This window comes from Uloborus diversus, chromosome 4 (assembly GCF_026930045.1).
Source record: "Uloborus diversus isolate 005 chromosome 4, Udiv.v.3.1, whole genome shotgun sequence".
Taxonomy (NCBI): Eukaryota; Metazoa; Arthropoda; class Arachnida; order Araneae; family Uloboridae; genus Uloborus; species Uloborus diversus.
Window position 1 is genome coordinate 46,722,706 of NC_072734.1, and position 18,065 is coordinate 46,740,770.

General features: G+C 33.7%; 1 protein-coding gene across 1 annotated transcript in view; it reads right to left on the reverse strand.

Annotated features, from left to right (window-relative positions):
* The window catches only part of LOC129220106 (CSC1-like protein 2), a 114,236-nt gene that overhangs the window by 37,297 nt on the left and 58,874 nt on the right, over positions 1-18,065 (reverse strand). The window contains exons 4-7 of the mRNA XM_054854447.1: positions 16,736-16,822; positions 14,228-14,284; positions 11,617-11,779; positions 10,773-10,878 (exon numbers count right to left, since the gene is read on the reverse strand). Coding sequence (XP_054710422.1) covers positions 10,773-10,878; positions 11,617-11,779; positions 14,228-14,284; positions 16,736-16,822 — 413 coding nt within the window. The remainder of the gene's footprint in view (positions 1-10,772; positions 10,879-11,616; positions 11,780-14,227; positions 14,285-16,735; positions 16,823-18,065) is intronic.

Below are 18,065 nucleotides of genomic sequence, written 5' to 3' on the forward strand. Positions count from 1 at the left end.
GGCCGAGTACCGAGTACCGAGTTACCGAGTGCTCCACCTTTCACTACTCGGCAGAGTTACCAAGTACCAATTATGTTTTTAGAAGAACCAGACACACATGTGATGAATTTTGAACTTATTGGAATAGTAGTATAGACCTCCTTGTCCATATAATAGTTTTTAAAGCTAAATTCCTGCTGAAATTTAGTTACGCATTGTATAAACAACTTTGTGTCAAAAATTTGACAAAAATATTATTTTTAAAGTTAAAAATAAATAAAAGCTATGCTTAATCAAGTTGGAATTAAAACAAATTAATACCAATCAATTATAGTTCTAGTCCGCCAAACATAAATAATTTTTAAAAGTAGATAAAACAAATGTGCAGGAACGCTGCAGACCACGTGTTTCTGCCCCCCCCCCCCCGTTACAAGGAATGTCTTTTTCAATGCATAACATGTGAGCTAAAGAATGTAAAGACATTCGACAGAAAAATCCGACTTTTGTCAGATGCCTTTAAATCCACAAGCTCCCATTTTGTGCATTGAAAAAGGAATTCCTTGTAACGCCAAAACACGTGTCTGCAGTGTTCCTGCTCTGTGCTTTTAATGTTGGTTTATTTCCTTTTATTTTTTAAGCAAAGGTATTTTTATATTTTTTAAGACTAATTTTTGTTCGTAGCAAAAATCCATTTTTAATATAAAAATTCCATGTTTTCTATACTTACCTTTTTTGCATAATTTTTAATAAATAAGTTTTATTAACTTTGGGGACATTAAAATAAAGATTTATTCCATTGAAGCATTACAAACTTCATTATTTTCAAAATTTGAATTTGACTTATAAATTTTAATTGTAAACTATTGTAGAATATAATACTTGCTCTTTTTTTTTATAAATTTGTATATCTGTCTTGGAAAATATTCAATTTTTTGTAACTACTCGGTATTGGCCGAGTATCTGATCAGAATTTGGCCGAGTACCGAGTACTCGGCAAATTGGCCGAGTACTGAGTAGTTACCGAGTACTCGGTACGTCTCTAGTATGCATGTATATATAGACCCTTTATGATATGAAATACTTCAAGAAGTGGTTGTAATGCGAGTTATGATAAAATATAATGAAGATCCAAGAAAAAACTTTAGAAAACCAACATAATATGAATAATTATCGAATAAAAATAAAAGTTATATTTTTAAGCATAATCTTTTCAAAAGAACAATTTTCATATTTTTTCTTTCTGATCTTACGTAATGCTGATTTTTATGTACGCAATGTCGCAAATATTGAAGTAAAGCAAAATGTACAACAGTACATGATTGAACAGTCAAAAAATCGATTGCTGTTGTACTGACAAAGTTTTTTTTAAAAAAGTGCTGCTCTACATTCGACTCCATTCTTATTTTGGAAAGACTTGGAAAAGATATCGACTCCATTCGATATCTTTTCCAAACCTAAACAAAGAACCAAATCAAAAATACAAAAATTGGTGTAACATGGCTTAAATTACAGCTTATTTACTGGCATACATGTTGCATCCAGCATTGAAGTTTAAAAAAATATTAAATGCAAACTCTTTAGAACAAATAAATACGGAGCAAATTCTATTTCAAGAAATTTTTTTTGCCAAAAACGTTATATACGTAAAGTATTAACTTTTTTTTTAAAATTTGATTCAAAAAATATTATTTGTGTTCACCTGCAGAATAAATCTTAATTTTTAGGTGCAAACAATTAAGTTAGACTGTTGATTACCTTACAAGTCAAAGTTAAAATTCCAGGAAAGTGCAAATAAATGGGCAAAAATGTCACCCCTGCAACAGGAGTAAGCAATATAATGAATTGCATTTACAATAAAAGATTCAATCCTTAGTAAATCTTGACTAATCATGCAAATTAAGCATAATGATGGAAGTTGACTGAAATCTGCTTTATGGCACATATATGAAATAAAAAATATATTAATATTTTTTTCGATTAAAGCTTGTAATACATTTTGAAGAAGCAACTTTGCAATTTTAGTATTTATCTCTGCAACTTAGCTAGGAACTTAGCATGAATGGAATTTTACATTTTTCAATATGTGTGGGAAAATCAATGTAAACCTGTAAAATAATTTTTTTTTTTTTTTTTTGGCTTTCTAAAAAAAACCATTTTTTAAAAAAACTGCATGGTTTTTTTTAAAAACCAATTGGTTTAAACCATGGTTTAAACCAACGTGGTTTAAACCAAACAACCCTGCTTTTTACCAAATCTTTCTATTTATATTTGGTGCTGAGTTATCGTCCATTTTATGTTCAAGCATCCATGGAAAAAAAAAAAAAAAAAAAAAAGTTTTTCCAAAAATCAAAGTCTCATAAATAAAAAAAATAAAAGACATAAAAATCTAAAAATTTGGACTTTTAATTACCTTGAAAGGTACAACCTATGAACCAAATTTCCAAGAAATACAAAAATGTAATGAAAAATCTTTGGATCACTGACATGGAATGAATGACCCGTAACTTATAATTCGCTTTAATGCTTAGTGAATGTCAGTAATTTTTCATCGAGTTTGTGGGAAGCTTTCTTTTCTATTCTTCTGAAATTACATAACACTACAAGCTGTTTGAAGCCTGTAATTTATCCCAAAGAAAACATGTGGAATGGAGTGTTTTACCTTTTTTCTTTAGTAGTGCACCGCAAGGTAGCGTATTCGAGCTCTGGAGTTGCGAATTTATCCGCCGAAAACTGAGTACCTAAATTTAGAGTGAAAATAAAAACAAGGCATATCAACAATAATTATTTCACTGTTAAAACCATGGCCTCGGAGTCGGAGTCAGTCTCATTTTGGGATAAAGGAGTCGTAGTCGGAGTCGAATGTTCAAGAATCGGAGTCAGTCATTTTTCCATCGTGTATACATTTTTGCCAAAGCTACGAAGTCCGAGTTGAAGTCGGGGAGTCGGGGTCCAACTAATTGTCGGGCACAGGAGTCGGAGTCAGGTTGCTCAAAATTGAACAGAAATTAGCTCAAATCAAAAGGTGAAATATAGGAATGAGGTGTCCTCGCCGAGGTCTTTCGAACCAAAAAAAAAAATGTTTGAATCAACGTATTCACTCAAAAGTTATTTGGGGGAGGGGGGGGGACAGACCGACAGACATTTTTCCCCCATCTCAATACCCTGCTTTCCAATTTTTAATTTTCAATGTTTATTTTTTTATTTCCTTTTTTTTTTTTGTAATATTTTCAAGAGGCATTAATCCTTCTTTCATGCTTTTTTACTTCCTTTTACAAAAAAGGACGTATTGTATTCGCAAAAAAATTTTCACCCAAAAATCGGCCTTAATTTCCATTTTGCTCACCCCCAAATGAATGTTGAGTTTTTTTTTTCGACCCTACCACACGTACATATGTACCTAAGAACGTTAGACGCCCGAAATATCCATTTTGAAGTTTCCCGAGTTAATAACAACGAGTTTTCTCGTGACGTCTGTATGTACGTGCGTATGTGTGTATGTATGTCGCATAACTCAAGAACAATATGTCTTAGAAAGTTGAAATTTGGTACTTAGACTCCTAGTGGGGTCTAGTTGTGCACCTTCTTTTTTGGTTGCATTCGTATGCTCCAAAGGGGGCCTTTTGCCCCTTTTTGGGGGGAAATCATTGTTAATTTCGATGTAAACTCAAGTGGTGTTATAATTTGGCAGACACTTGGCGATATATCGCCAGTCTTTTGGTCGCCAAGTTTTGTCGCCAACTTGGCGAAAAATTTGTTTTTTTTTTTTTCTTTTTTTTAAAATCTGGTTTCAATTTGGCCACTTGGTGATATTTAGAGAGTAAACTGTTGAATCATATTAAAACTGCCAATAATGAGAAAATGACATTAAATTGGAGTAAAAGGAAGTCATGTGATGCACACATCAGCTCGTTCTCCTTTCTCTGAAGAAGAAAATAACGAATCGGTCGATACCTGGGTTCGATGCTCTGTTTTCTATCATTCACCTGTAGTAGCGATGAGATAGATAGTCGCATACAATCAACTTTTGTTAACATTAGGTAAAAACGATATTCCTTTTCATTTATGAGCTTTTTATTTATTCTTTTACAGGTTCTAAGCTTGAAGCCTGATCCAGTATTTGAAAATGAGTGAAGTGGAAAACGAAATAATGAAAAAGATGCTCATGACTTTGTGACTTTAAATTTTTGTCATTATTCAAGCATAAAATAATTAGCAATGGTTGCCATTTAGTTTATCCCAAGTAAAATTAAACCGACGGTGTGTTTTTAGTTTTTTTTTTTTTTTTTTTTTTGTTATGCAACTTGTCAAGCTGTTGGTTTCTTTTCCTTAATTTTAGCATTTTTATTGATTTTTCTTATTTTCTTTTCACTTGTGACTTTAAATTTTTGTCATTATTCAAGCATAAAATAATTAGCAATGGTTGCTATTTAGTTTATCCCAAGTAAAATTAAACCGACGGTGTGTTTTTAGTTTTTTTTTTTTTTTTTTTATGCAACTTGTCAAGCTGTTGGTTTCTTTTCCTTAATTTTAGCATTTTTATTGATTTTTCTTATTTTCTTTTCACTTGTGACTTTAAATTTTTGTCATTATTCAAGCATAAAATAATTAGCAATGGTTGCTATTTAGTTTATCCCAAGTAAAATTAAATCGACGATGTGTTTTTAGTTTTTTTTTTTTTCTTTTTTGTTATGCAACTTGTCAAGCTGTTGGTTTCTTTTCCTTAATTTTAGCATTTTTATTGATTTTTCTTATTTTTTTTTCACTTAAGTGCCAACTTTCAAAATGTTTTTTCAGTTTTCATTATTGTACTTTTTCTGTATGTTGTTAATCGATTGTTTCTTTAATTGTTGTACTTCGTTAAGTACTTTTTCTAACATGTAGGCTGTCTTAAACTTGATTTTCCTATAGTTGAAGCAAAGTAAACCTGGTTGCATTGTAAAGGCTACACAGATCATAATCGCATCACAAATGCTGCCAGGTTAGGTTTGTCCATGGTTGCTCACGACGTAAGAGGGGGGGGGGGGGGGGTGCAGACTGCGTCTTTGAAAATTTTTTAGGGAAGAGCTGTTTTTCCTTTTTGAGGGTGCGTCATCGCTCGCCCGGAGGAGGGGGGGGGGATGGACACACCTGGGTTTGCCTCAACTATAGTTATATTTTTTTATTTACTATACTTTGATTTTCCTAGAATGATATTCAATGGTTATAAACTTAAAACTATATTTTCATTTTTAGTTTAAAAACTGTTTTGGTATAAATTATAAAGTGCTTTACTTTTTTTAGATATATTTTTATTTGAAGAAAGTTCTTTGTTAGGCATTTTACTGTTTTTCATTTTGGAACTAAATTTTGTCAAGTTTTATGGCTTCCATTTTATGTTTTTATTGTATTTTTTTAGTTATGATGTCAAAATCAACTATTTGTATTTTATAATATTAGTTTAGCACTTCGTAAATTTACCTTGTGTATGCAAGTTTTTTTCATTGAAAATAATCTTATGATTTTCTCATTATAATTGTTGATGCAAAAATTCATTGTTAAAGCATTTTACATTCATTTGATAATCGTAAATTTTATATAAAAAGATGAAAAAATGTACATTAAATACTTATTTTGCCCCATTTCAAAATTTTTTAGTTTAATTTTGTTTAGTAGGAGCAGAAGTCAATGTTAAAATCATTTTACTTTCATTCGGTATTCGTATATTTTAAGATCTGATGTAAGAAATTTTATTTTTGACTCATTGATTTTGTTATATGAGCTGAACTGTATATTGTTTTTCAGAATAATAAAGTACTTTTCGAGAAAAGTAAGATTCAAATTTTTATTCTGTTTTTTTAACTTTAACTAGTGTTGATTATGTTTCATTGCTCAAAATTTCGAATAGGTTTTCATTATTTTAAGACTAATTTAACCTTTTAACGTAAAAAACGCAAGCATCAAAATTTACTAACAAGACTTGTTAGGAAACAAGTAAATTCATATTGTTTTCAGGACATTAAATGAACATAAAAACAGTTAAATAAAAGCCTGCAGCACAATATGTGTTGCCCTGTGTTAGTGGTTTACCAAGATTTCTTAAACCATGTGCGTGTTGGATATCTTGCATAGCGAAGTTTTACTATCTTTTGCAGAATCAAAAACACTTCCTGTCAGTACCGAAACAATAGATGAAAATAGTCAACTGTCCGTAGCTCGAAAACCTTCGAGTTATGTGAAGGGACTATAACCTTCTCAAAAGTTAGGGAGCCAACGAAAACTTCGAAATAAAGGTATATTCGAGTTAGACAGAACATTTAATTGATTCTTCGTTTAATTATTTGATTGACGAAAACGGCTCACTGGTTTTTAATGAACTTACGGGAATGGGATTATTCTTACCTCCTCGAGCGAAGAAGAAAATAAAGATGAGAGCAATTTTCAACACCATGACAAGTAGTATGTAGTTTATTGCCACGGCATGGGCCTTGTGACTGATCGTTGATGGGAAGCACGTGAAGTAGATATTGTACTTGTCGACTTTAAATTTCATGAAGAAATAACACAGACCTGGAAAAAAAAATCCAAATGAAAGTAATCTTGGTGTCAATGTAGCAGACGAGCTACTATTTGTGACAACGCAGTTGAAAGGATCCTTGAAATACACCGTCAGCTCAGTCATCCAGCCAAGGACTACAGTTTCTTACTTATTAGCACTCATCAGCCCGGCATAGGAAGTGACTGAGCTGGAGGCGGAAAACCTCTCAAGGAAGCCAAGAGTGCCAAACAAACTGGTAGCTAATATAGAATTAGCACTGACCGTTTACAAAGGATCTCTCCCTTTTAAAGGGCGGGGGGTTATCAAGAAATGTGACATCGAGCAATTATTTTAATAATAATGTGTTAGTGTAACATCAAGTGGCACGTGACAAGCGTTGGAAAAGGTTAATAATATGTGACATATTATGATAAAGGCAAATCACCAGCCTTTACACTCGTATAGGGGAGGGTCGCCCAAAGCGGGTAGGCATTTGTATTGTTTACCCCGAACAACCCGAGTTTCAATCAGTCACAGTGAAGCGGCATGGTGTAATCAGGCTTAAAATAAGAAAAATGACATATCTAAAGAAAACTGATGGTATGTAACTTGTGATTAGTCGAAGACTAGTTTATTTTTTTTAAAAATGAATAATATTACGTTACTCCGACACCATCCACCTACAATCTACGATGGTCATTTCGTGTGTTTCTTTTTGCTTCCTTTTACAAAAAAGGAAGTATTGTATTCGCGAAAAAAATTTCACTCAAAATTCGGCCTTAATTTCCATTTTGAACCTGAGAACGTATAAAAACTCGAAGTATCCATTTCCCCGAGTTAATCACAACGATTTTTCTCGTGACGTCCGTCCGTCCGTCCGTATGTATGTATGTATGTGTATCACATAACTCAAGAACGGTATGTCCTAGATAGTTGAAATTTGGTACGTAAACTCTTAGTGAGGTCTAGTTGTGCACTTCCCCGTTTGGTTGCATTCGGGTGTTTCTAAAGGGTCTTTTGCCCCTTTTTGGGGGTAAATCATTGTTAATTTCGATGTATACTCAAGTGTTGTTATAATTTGGCGGACACTTGGCGATATATCGCCAGTCTTTTGGTCGCCAACTTGGCGACAAATTTGGCGTTTTTTTTATCTGGTTTCAATTGGGCCATTGGTGATGATATTTAGAGAGTAAACTATTGAATCACATTAAAATTGCCAATAATGGGAAAATTACATTGAAATTGGAATAAAAGGAAGTCATGTGATGCACACATCAACTCGTTTAAACTTGAGGTTATAATTGAAATAAAAAACGTGCCTTCGAGCAAAGCGGGTATAAGATTTAATCATATATCTATTTATAATTTCTTGACACATATCTATTTATAATTTCTTGACGCATGTGCTGACTTAGATTTTCTATTTCAATAGGATAAATATAACTTTAAAAAGTTATTTTTTATGATTTCAATTAGTTAATCTATTAAAATTTAATCGGTTATTTCTTTACGTTTTATAAACAAATATGCTGACTTAGATTTTCAGATAAAATTAGATATGTCTAACTTTTTTACATATATTTTTTAATAGCAGTTAGCTAGTCAATTAATTTAATCATTTATAACTTCATACTTGATTGGCAAATGTCAAATCACAATTAGTTAAGCTTACCCGAACGGCTAACTGGCTTTAGACCCCCTGGTAGAGCAAAGCGGGTTTTTCAAGTATTTTTAATGTTTACTAATAAATAAATATTGGGTTTGAAAAAATGCAGAAATCACTTTTAATTTGAAGTTCAGGAACCCTGCAAGGAAACTAAACCGAAATTGTTTTGATAAAAATCCAAAAACTACAACTTTTGAGCGTTCTTCGTTAACCTACCAGCTTTGGGCCACCCTCCCGTAGATACTCGATTGTTTCTTTCACACAACTTTTTGTAATGAGATTTTCCTCTTTTTTTTTCGAAGTTATTTTATTTAGAATATAAAAAAAAAAGTTCAATGCATAAGTTTTTTTAGTGTAGTCTTTTTGAAATTACCTTTCATGGTAAAATAATAGAGTCGCGAATTTTGACTTAGAAATCCCCACCCCCTTTCTCATTCACAATGAGGGAAGGGGGCGTTGGAAAGATTTTCACTCCTAAAAGGGGCCGCAGCCGCAAAAAGGTTGAGAATCACCGATCTACATCACTTCAAGTCGACCTGTTTCACGGCAATGCACCTTCTTTCCCTTTCTAAATTCATGTAAAGCGTGGCCACGGAGAGAAGATGGATTACCTTGAAGCGAAATAACACTTGTATCATTTGTAATTGGTAGAATCGTCCAGAAAGCGCCGAGTAGTAAGAGGCAGTTTCCATCTGTTACAAAAAAATAAAATCTATTACAAATGATGTTTCTGCTTCAAGGTCATCCGCCATCTCTCCGTGGTCAAGCTTTACCTGACTGTCTGGTAGCAGAATATTTTTCAGCAGTCTACGAAGCAGATTAAACGAGCTGACGTGTGCATCCTTTTGCACCAATTTCATTTTTTCAACCATTATCGGCAATTTTAATGTGATTTAATAGTTAACTCTCTAAATATCACCAACAGTGGCCAAATTGAAACCAGATTTAAAAAAAAAACCCGCCAAATTTGTCGCCAAGTTAGCGACAAAACTTGGCTATTAAATGACGGGATAAATCGCCAAATGTCTGCTAAATTATAACACTACTTGAGTTTGCATCGAAATTAACAATGACTTCCCCCCAAAAAGTGCAAAAGGCCCCTTTAGAAACACCTGAATGCAACCAAAATGGGAGGTGCACAACTAGACCCCAAATAGGAGTCTACTTACGAAATTTTAACTTTCTAAAACATACCGTTCTTGAGTTATGCGATATACATGCGTACATACAGACGTCACGAGAGACCTCGTTGTAATTACCTCGGGAATCGTCAAAATGGATATTTCGGGCGTGTATACGTTCTTAGGTAGATAATAAGCACATGTGGTCGTGTCGAAAAAAAAAACACTCATTCGGGGGTGAGCAAAATGGAAATTAAAGTCGATTTTTGAGTTAAATTTTTTTAGCGAATACAGTACTTCCGCCCGAAATATCCATTTTGACGATTCCCCAGTTAATCACAACGAGTTTTCTCGTGACGTCTGTATGTACGCATGTATGTCGCATAACTCAAGAACGGTATGTCCTAGAAAGTTGAAATTTGGTAAGTAGACTCTTAGTGGGGTCTAGTTGTGCACGTCCTCTTTTGGTTGCATTCGGATGTTTCTAAAGGGGTCTTTTGCATCTTTTTGGGGGGAAATCATTGTTAACTTCGATGCATACTCAAGTGGTATTATAATTTGGTGGACACTTGTTGATATATCGCCAGTCTTTTGTCGCCAACTTGGTGACAAATTTGGCGATTTTTTAAATTTATTTTTTTAAAAATCTAAATTTTGGATACTGTTGATGATATTTAGAGTTAACTATTGAATCATATTCAAATTGCAATAATGTGGAAATATAATTAAATTGGTGTAAAAGGAAGTCATGTGAGCACACATCATCTCGTAGTAAAAGAAAGTAAAAATCAAAAAATGGTTTGCAAATGAAGTAACATTAGATAAATCCGTAACAGTTATAACAAAACATACCTAAAATCTTCAATTTTGATTTAGTTGTCTTTTTTTTTTTTTACTTTCGTTATTTCTGCTTCATTCTGAATTCAATTGCGTTTTCTTTGAATTCGACGGATTGATGCCAGAAAGTTTTTAAAAATATTTTAAATCAGAAATACTCTGCAGACTGTTCTGACAAGGATGTGCTACGTCGTCGGATCGTCACGCTGTTTCTGCTACCGGGTCTGACAGGATAGATTCCAATGTGTGCTTTATACAGTACTAGCTGTACCCGACGCGCGTTGCTACGCCAACAAAAAAATACATCATTATACTGATTTTCATGACAATCGGTTGAACGGGGCAGAAGTTGCTACTCTGCAGTGCCACCTGGTGGCGAGTGGCTTCAATGAGCATATTATGCACCTTCTCCGTGGAAAAATAAATATATATAGCAATTTTCATAATAATCGGTCCAGGTATCGAGTGAAGCCGTGACTATACTCAAATTTTGTACTATCGATCGGATTTTTTTCGAACTGGTCTATAAACATTCCCAGTACCAAAAATAACAAACGGTGAAAGTTTCAGCCAAATCTGCCGGGTAGTTTTTGAGTTCATGGATGACATACAGACAAACATTCATATCGAAATTCTAAAGCTTGTTTTGACTTACCGAAAAAAGTGATGACGGGACAGATGATACTGTATAAGGTGACCAAAGTGAAGATCAGCGATATGTAAGAATACTGTGCTCCAAAGCTGAACTCCCAAATAATAGTCTAAAAGAAAAATAAAACATTGTTATTTCGTAGTGAAATAAAGTTATCCGGTTGAACGGAATTTGTTATTATAATAATTATTTACAGAATAGAGTTGGCGAGATTTTACCAATGGACGGGGTATAAAAATCCCTGGTTGTGCTGAAGAGAAAGAGGCAAAAACGCACCTTTAAGCTTTGAAGTGCAATTATTAGTGGTACCGGAAAATAATGTAATTATTCTCAAACATTTTTTTTTTTTAATTTTTATTTTGAAACTTTTAGAATCAATTTTATCAATAATGAATTATCTTTGTCAACAATCTTTACCGTCTAGTATACAAATATTTAGTCCCTGGTGGAAAAATAATTTCCCAACGGGGTCAAAATCGTACAAGTCTAAAAGGAAAAAAGATTGTTTCATGAAATTCATTCAAAAGATGGTGGAAAAGAGGGAAAAAATACTAATATACAGAACAAAGCGAAAAATAGTGATTCTTATGTGACTATAGTTGGGACAAACCTAACCTGACAGTAGTGTGATGGCTACGCAGATTCAAACCACAGCATTGCGATACTGCCAGGTTAGGCTTGCCCCGACTATAGATAACGACCACACTAGAACTAATTGTTTGTGGGCTAAATAACACGTTAGATTTTTTTCTTAATGCTGTGTCTAATAAACGTTATTTAACTGATTTCTGTGATTGCAATATTGGCGGGATTTCCTGTTTATTTTCTGACGAGAAAAAATACAAACCTTTCGAATTGCAAATTTTTCAGCCTCCGATTTGGCAAAAAGCACCTTATAAAGGCAAATTAAAACCTCTGGAAGACGAATGAGCTGTATAGTTGCGCCAATGAAGCATGACGTCATGACATAACCGACGAAAAAAGACCCATTGTCTGGTAAAAAGACGCACCTAAAGGCATAAAAACAACATAGTAAATTTTTTAGTTCCAAACATTAACTTTTAAATAACAAACCTTACAAATGCAAATAATCAACAAACCAACATTTTGAAGCACAAAAATTGTAAATTACTGCAAACACGTGTTTTGGTGTTGCAGGGAACACCTTTTTCAGTGCAAAGAAGTCTGTGAGCTTCTGGATGAAACGTCATACGAGAAAAGCAACACGGAAAACAGAAGACAGTATAAATACCAAAAACTAGAAATTTATCAAAAAAAAAAAAAAAGACAATGACACCTGGAGCAGAAATTTATTACATATACCATCAGGGAAAAACCGAAGAACAACCATAAACAATGCAAATTTGCCAAAAATAAAACCACTCTTAATTTAATAATAAATTTACTGACGGGAAACATTATGTATGGAAGCAATGTAACAAATGGAGAAATGCTGGAAAAAACAAAGTGAAGGATTAACAAATTGGAATGATTTGATCAAAACGAAGAAAGAAAGCAAAAAAATGAAAAAATAAAAGTAAGAAATATACAGACGTTTACATAAAAATAATAGAAAAACAAAACCAATTTCAAAAATGGAGTCTACACAGAAGAAAAATACGGAATTGCAGTAAGATCGTTAACTAAATTAGACCGGTTCCTTACGATGTGGAAAGGTTCCCAAAAATCAAGATCCAACGAATTGGGGCATGTTTGGATAATTTAATAAGAATTAAAATCAAAAAAGTGATTCAAATCTCAACAACCTTACGAATGTTTTTTTTTTTTTAATGACAAACCTTGTAACCAATATGAACTTTTATATCATACCTTAGAAACATAATTCACTTCAAATCGCAAATCTTACAAAGATAATTTTTACTTCTAAAAAGCCATCCGAACAAAAAATATTAACTTCTAAAATTGTCAACCTTACGAACGTTATTTTTATACATAATTGGCTACTTCTGTGTGTATGTATGTCCGGGGTAATCTTCAAAACTACTGGACCGATTTTAACCATTTTTTCACCATAGATAGCTACATTATCAGGGAGCAACTTAGGCAATAATTTATTCCTAAAAAACTTAGTTTAAAAACGTTATGATGGAAAACAGTAAATGTCATGTAATTTCCCCTTTAAATGATTAAATATAAAACCCATTAAGATAAAAAATACCTTTGTGCTGAATAGTAAAGTCAAACCAAACAACGTAAGTAGAAGCACAAATTTGTAAATTACAGCAGACACGTGTTTCGGCGTTACAGGGAACGCCTTTTTCAATGCTCAAAATAATAATGAGCTTATGGATGAAAAGACATCCGTCAAAAGCATTGAAAAAGGCGTTCCCTGTAACGCCGAAACACGTGTCTGCTGTAATTTACAAATTTGTGCTTCTACTTACGTTGTTTGGTTTGACTTTATTATAAAACCCATTGTTACAAAAATTCGTTGTCTAACAACAGCAATATTAAACGTAATCATAATGAAAATTTTGAATCAAGGCTTCTCCGGAGCAAACATGAGTTTAAAGTTATTTAAACATTTGGAAACTCTACTTTTTGCACACTTAGGGAAACATGGTAGAGAGCTTTTTTTTTCTTTCTTTTTGTTTGTGTGTACTATTTAATTAAATCAAGAGCACGGTTTTTTGGTGATCTTTGTTTTTGTTAGTTCATATTTTGGAAATTCTTCAAATTTTTATATGCTGCTTTCGTTTCTAAATGAATACTCGTTCGTTCTTTATACTTATTACTATTTTACTTTTATGGGTAAGGAAGAAGCACGTCAAAGCGGTGTGTTTTGTGTTCTTTCATTTAAAACAGAAAAACTAAAGAAATTAGCGATTGTTTCTCACAATTATTACTGATCCAGGCAACGCTGGGTATTTTTCCTAGTAGTTTATAAGTGACAAACCTTCAAAACATCTAACTTTCTCAATAGCAAACCTTAAGAAAATTGTTACTTTTAAATGAAAAAACTATGGGCTATTAACTTCAAAATGGCTTATCTTACAAAAATTATGTATTTCAAATAGCAAATCTTAACAAAGATTATTTACTTTTATAAATAACCTGCCTTGCGAAGCGAACATTAATTTCAAAATAAAAAACCCTACCAAAAATTTAAATTCAAAACAGCAAACCTTATAAACACAATTCATTCCTTATAACAATCATAACTTTGGTAATTTCATTAAAAAGATTTTTAAAATACTACTTGTTTTAATTTTTTTTAACTCGGTTTCAAACATTTTCGCCTGCACAAATGACCTCTAAAATGTCTTAATTGTAGGAATCAGTTCAGAACTTGTTTTACGAACATGAGCTATATATGATTTGTTCTGAAGTAAACATTGTAACTTCTCGAGAGGTTATGTATAGAAAACAAATTCTATCACTAAAAATCTAGAAAAAGAGGATAACAGCATTAAAAAACAATTAATTACATCACTTACTGCAGGCTGTTAATGTGTTGTTTGTTTCGAAGCGTCCACAGCAAAAAAGTTGATATGCTAGAAAAAAGGTAACCACTATTACGTAGCTGCAAATTGTAAAATACTCTTACTTTAATGGAATTTTAAGCAATTCAAAAAGAAAAAAAAAATTGTCTGTTGAAACTTTTGCAACCAAGGAATGTAGCCAAGCTCTAAAGCAGACTCCCCCCCCCTCTCTCTCACACTTTTTAAATTTCTATGCTCTGATATGATATATGTCCATGATTAGTTTTGTACGACAATTCATACGACCTTTTTAGGTTTTCTTTTAATTAACTTCAAATATCGTACGAAAAGAACGAACGCATTTTAAATCCCAGCCATAAATGTATAACGCAGCCATTAAAGAAATAAATTTCTGCATAATTAAGAAAGTATACAATATTTATATCAAACATATGTAGTTTATAAAGAACATTTTATGGAATGAGAATCAATGAATCGAATCCATAGTAAAGCGATAAGAACAGTGTGAATGTTCAAAACTTATATTTTCGGAAAAAATTACTCTAAACACAAAACTTGAATAAAACGAGCTGAAGTGTGCATCACATGACTTCCTTTTACTCCAATTAAATGTCATTTTCCCATTATGGGCAATTTTAATATGATTCAATAGTTTACTCTCTAAATATCAACAGCAATGGCCAATTTAAAACCAAATTTTGAAAAAAATGCCAAATTTGTCGCCAAGTTGGCGTCAAAACTTGGCGATCGAAAGACTGGCGATATTTCGCCAAGTGTCCGACAAATTATAACACCACTTGAGTTTACATCGAAAGTAACAATGATTTCCCCCCCAAAAAGGAGCAAAAGACCCCATTAGAGACATCCGAGAACAACAAAAAGGAGAGGTGCACAACTAGACCCCACTAGGAGTCTACGTACCAAATTTCAACTTTCTACGACATACCATTCTTGAGTTATTCGACATACAGACGTCACGAGAAAATTCGTTGTAATTAACTCGGGAATCGTCATTATGGATTTTTCGCGCGTCTTTACGTTCTTAGGCACTTATTTATCCACGTATGGTCGAGTCGAAAAAAAAAAAACAAAAAAAAAAACGCAATATTCATTCGGGGGTGAGTAAAATGGAAACTGCGGTCGATTTTTGAGTGAATTTTTTTTTCGCAAATACAATACTTCCATCCAAATCATTGTTAATTTCGATGTAAACTCTAGTGGTGTTGTAACTTGGCGGACACTTGGCAATACATTGTCAGTCTTTTGGTCGCCAAGTTTTGTCGCCAACTTGGCGACAAAAAAAGGCGGATTTTTAAAAAAAAATCTGTTTCAATTTGGCCACTGTTGGTGATATTTCTATTCTATTCTATTCAAGAGTCACAACTGACTTCAACTGCATTTATGTCGAGGACTGCATACTATGTGCCTTGCCTCCATTGTTTTTATATACCGATAGATGGCAGCACCATCACCGGATCGAGCAGTTAATGAGAATTTAGAACTAGTCCAAGAGCTAATAGCTACCTGGTACTAGCACCCCCAGAGGTATCGTTTCACTTGGAGGACATTGAGACCACGAGCATATTTAACGTCGCCCAGTCCCCTTTAATGACGACGGTGGGTCTTCGACCAGCAAGGATCGAACCCGAGGCCCTCCGGCCCCGAGTCCAATGCCTTACCGATCAGGCTACCACGGCCCTGGTGATATTTAGAAAGCAAACTATTGAATCACATTAAAGTTGCCAGTAACTGGGAAATGACATTAAATTGGAATAAAAGGAAGTCGTGTGATGCACTCATCAGCTTGTTTGTAAAAGGAAAAAAAAGAAGTATTGTATTCGCGAAAAAATTTTCACTCAAAAATCGACCTTAATTTCCATTTTGCTCACCCCCAAATGAATATTGAGTTTTTTTTTCGACTCGACCACACGTGGATAAGTGCCTAAGAACGTATAGACACGCAAAAAAACCATTTTGACGATTCCCGAGAAAAACACGAGTTTTCTCGTGACGTCTGTATGTATGTACGTATGTCTGTGCGTGCGTGCCAATGTGCGTATGTATGTCGCATAACTGAAGGACGGAATGTCCTAGAAAGTTGAAATTTGGTACGTAGACTCCTAGTGGGGTCTAGTTGTCCACCTCCATTTTTGGTTGCATTCGGATGCTTCAAAGGGGGGGGGGGTGTCTTTTGCTCCTTTTTGGTGGGGAATCATTGTTAATTTCGATGTAAACTCAAGTGGTGTTATAATTTGGAGGACACTTGGCGATATATCGCCAGTCTTTTGGTCGCCAACTTAGCGACAAATTTGGCGATTTTTTTTAAAATTTGATTTCAATTTGGTCACTGTTGATGATATTTAGAGAGTAAACTATTGAATCACATTCAAACTGCCAATAATGAGAAAATGACATTGAATTGGAGTAAAAGGAAATCATGTGATGCACACATCAGCTAGTTTGTAAAAGGAAGTAAAAAAAGTTTAATCAAGTTTAACTTACCTCGTTAATCCTAAAGAAGGTAAAATGACGACACTAAATAACAAGAAAGCAATACTTTTTTTCATAGTGGAGACGGTCATGGCGGACCTAAAACGAAAACGTATTTTTTTGCTGAACGCATGTTTTGTATAAGATTTTTCGGGAGAAAAATAAGAAACGTAACAAATGAAGTGGATAAAGAAAACTGATGAATTTTAGTGTAATTGCCTCTAGTTAGTTAGTTAATCAATAGATGGCGCCACTGAAATCAATCGTTAGAGAGGTGACTCGCCTGCTACAGTAATATCAACCGGCCATAGACTAATAATAAGAGTAGACCGAGCTTTCTCAGACTTGCTGATGAAAAAATTGGTTCATGGATACATCATGTGACTGGTGGAAGGCTTGGCGAAAACTTTGGCAGCATAGTTGCTAGATGGCAGGATTATCTATAGTTTGGCACTCGACATATATTTTAAGATGTAATGTGTATTCATTATAACTTTTTTCCAGGTGCAGAGATTGAACTGTTTTTCTTTTAGTTATGCATTATTTTGACATTAGTAATTAGTTTTTGATCACAGTTTTCAGTAACTTTTATTTCAGTCGGAACTGCTACGTCAGCGTTGGCATGAACGTAATGGCGTAAACGTTTTGCGTTAACGCAAAAATGTACTAATCGGTACGTGAAATTGAAATTGTAGGTAAAAATCTTACCTTTGCCGATTCTTTTTGGGCGCTTGCATCTTTAATTGCTTAGAGGGTTATTGAAGTTGAATAAAGAAAATGCACAATACTATCTAAACGAAAAACTCACTATATTAACAAAATATTTACAACTTAGAATAACAAATTTACAAATTTTCCGTGTTCCATCAATTCTATTTATTTTATTTCTCGCTGACGTTGATCGTCTGCTACGATCAACGCCCGCTGTTGCTAGGATATCCACCAGTCACATGGTTTGGTTTTTGAGCAGCAAAAGGGTTGCCATAGCTCGGTCTACTCTTATTATTAGTCTATGCAACCGGCTGAATGTTATGTAAACGGTTCAGGAAAGATTTCTTCTGAAATGTATATCCGACTCAAAAACACATAGAACCTGCATAGAACTCTAGAGTGCTATGTTATGTAGAGTTGTGTAGAGGTATTATTCTACAGTCAAATCTGCGATAGTGAACCCGGGATATAGCGATCCCTCGGCTGCAATGAACCTTTTAAATGGTCCGAACTGAAGTCATGTATGGTTAATGCAATTTCAGATGTTTGTAATGATCCCCAAATGCAAGAGAATCGGCAGCTATGGCGATCCAAAATTTTCTAAAATTTCAAGCTTTTCATCGCATAGTGA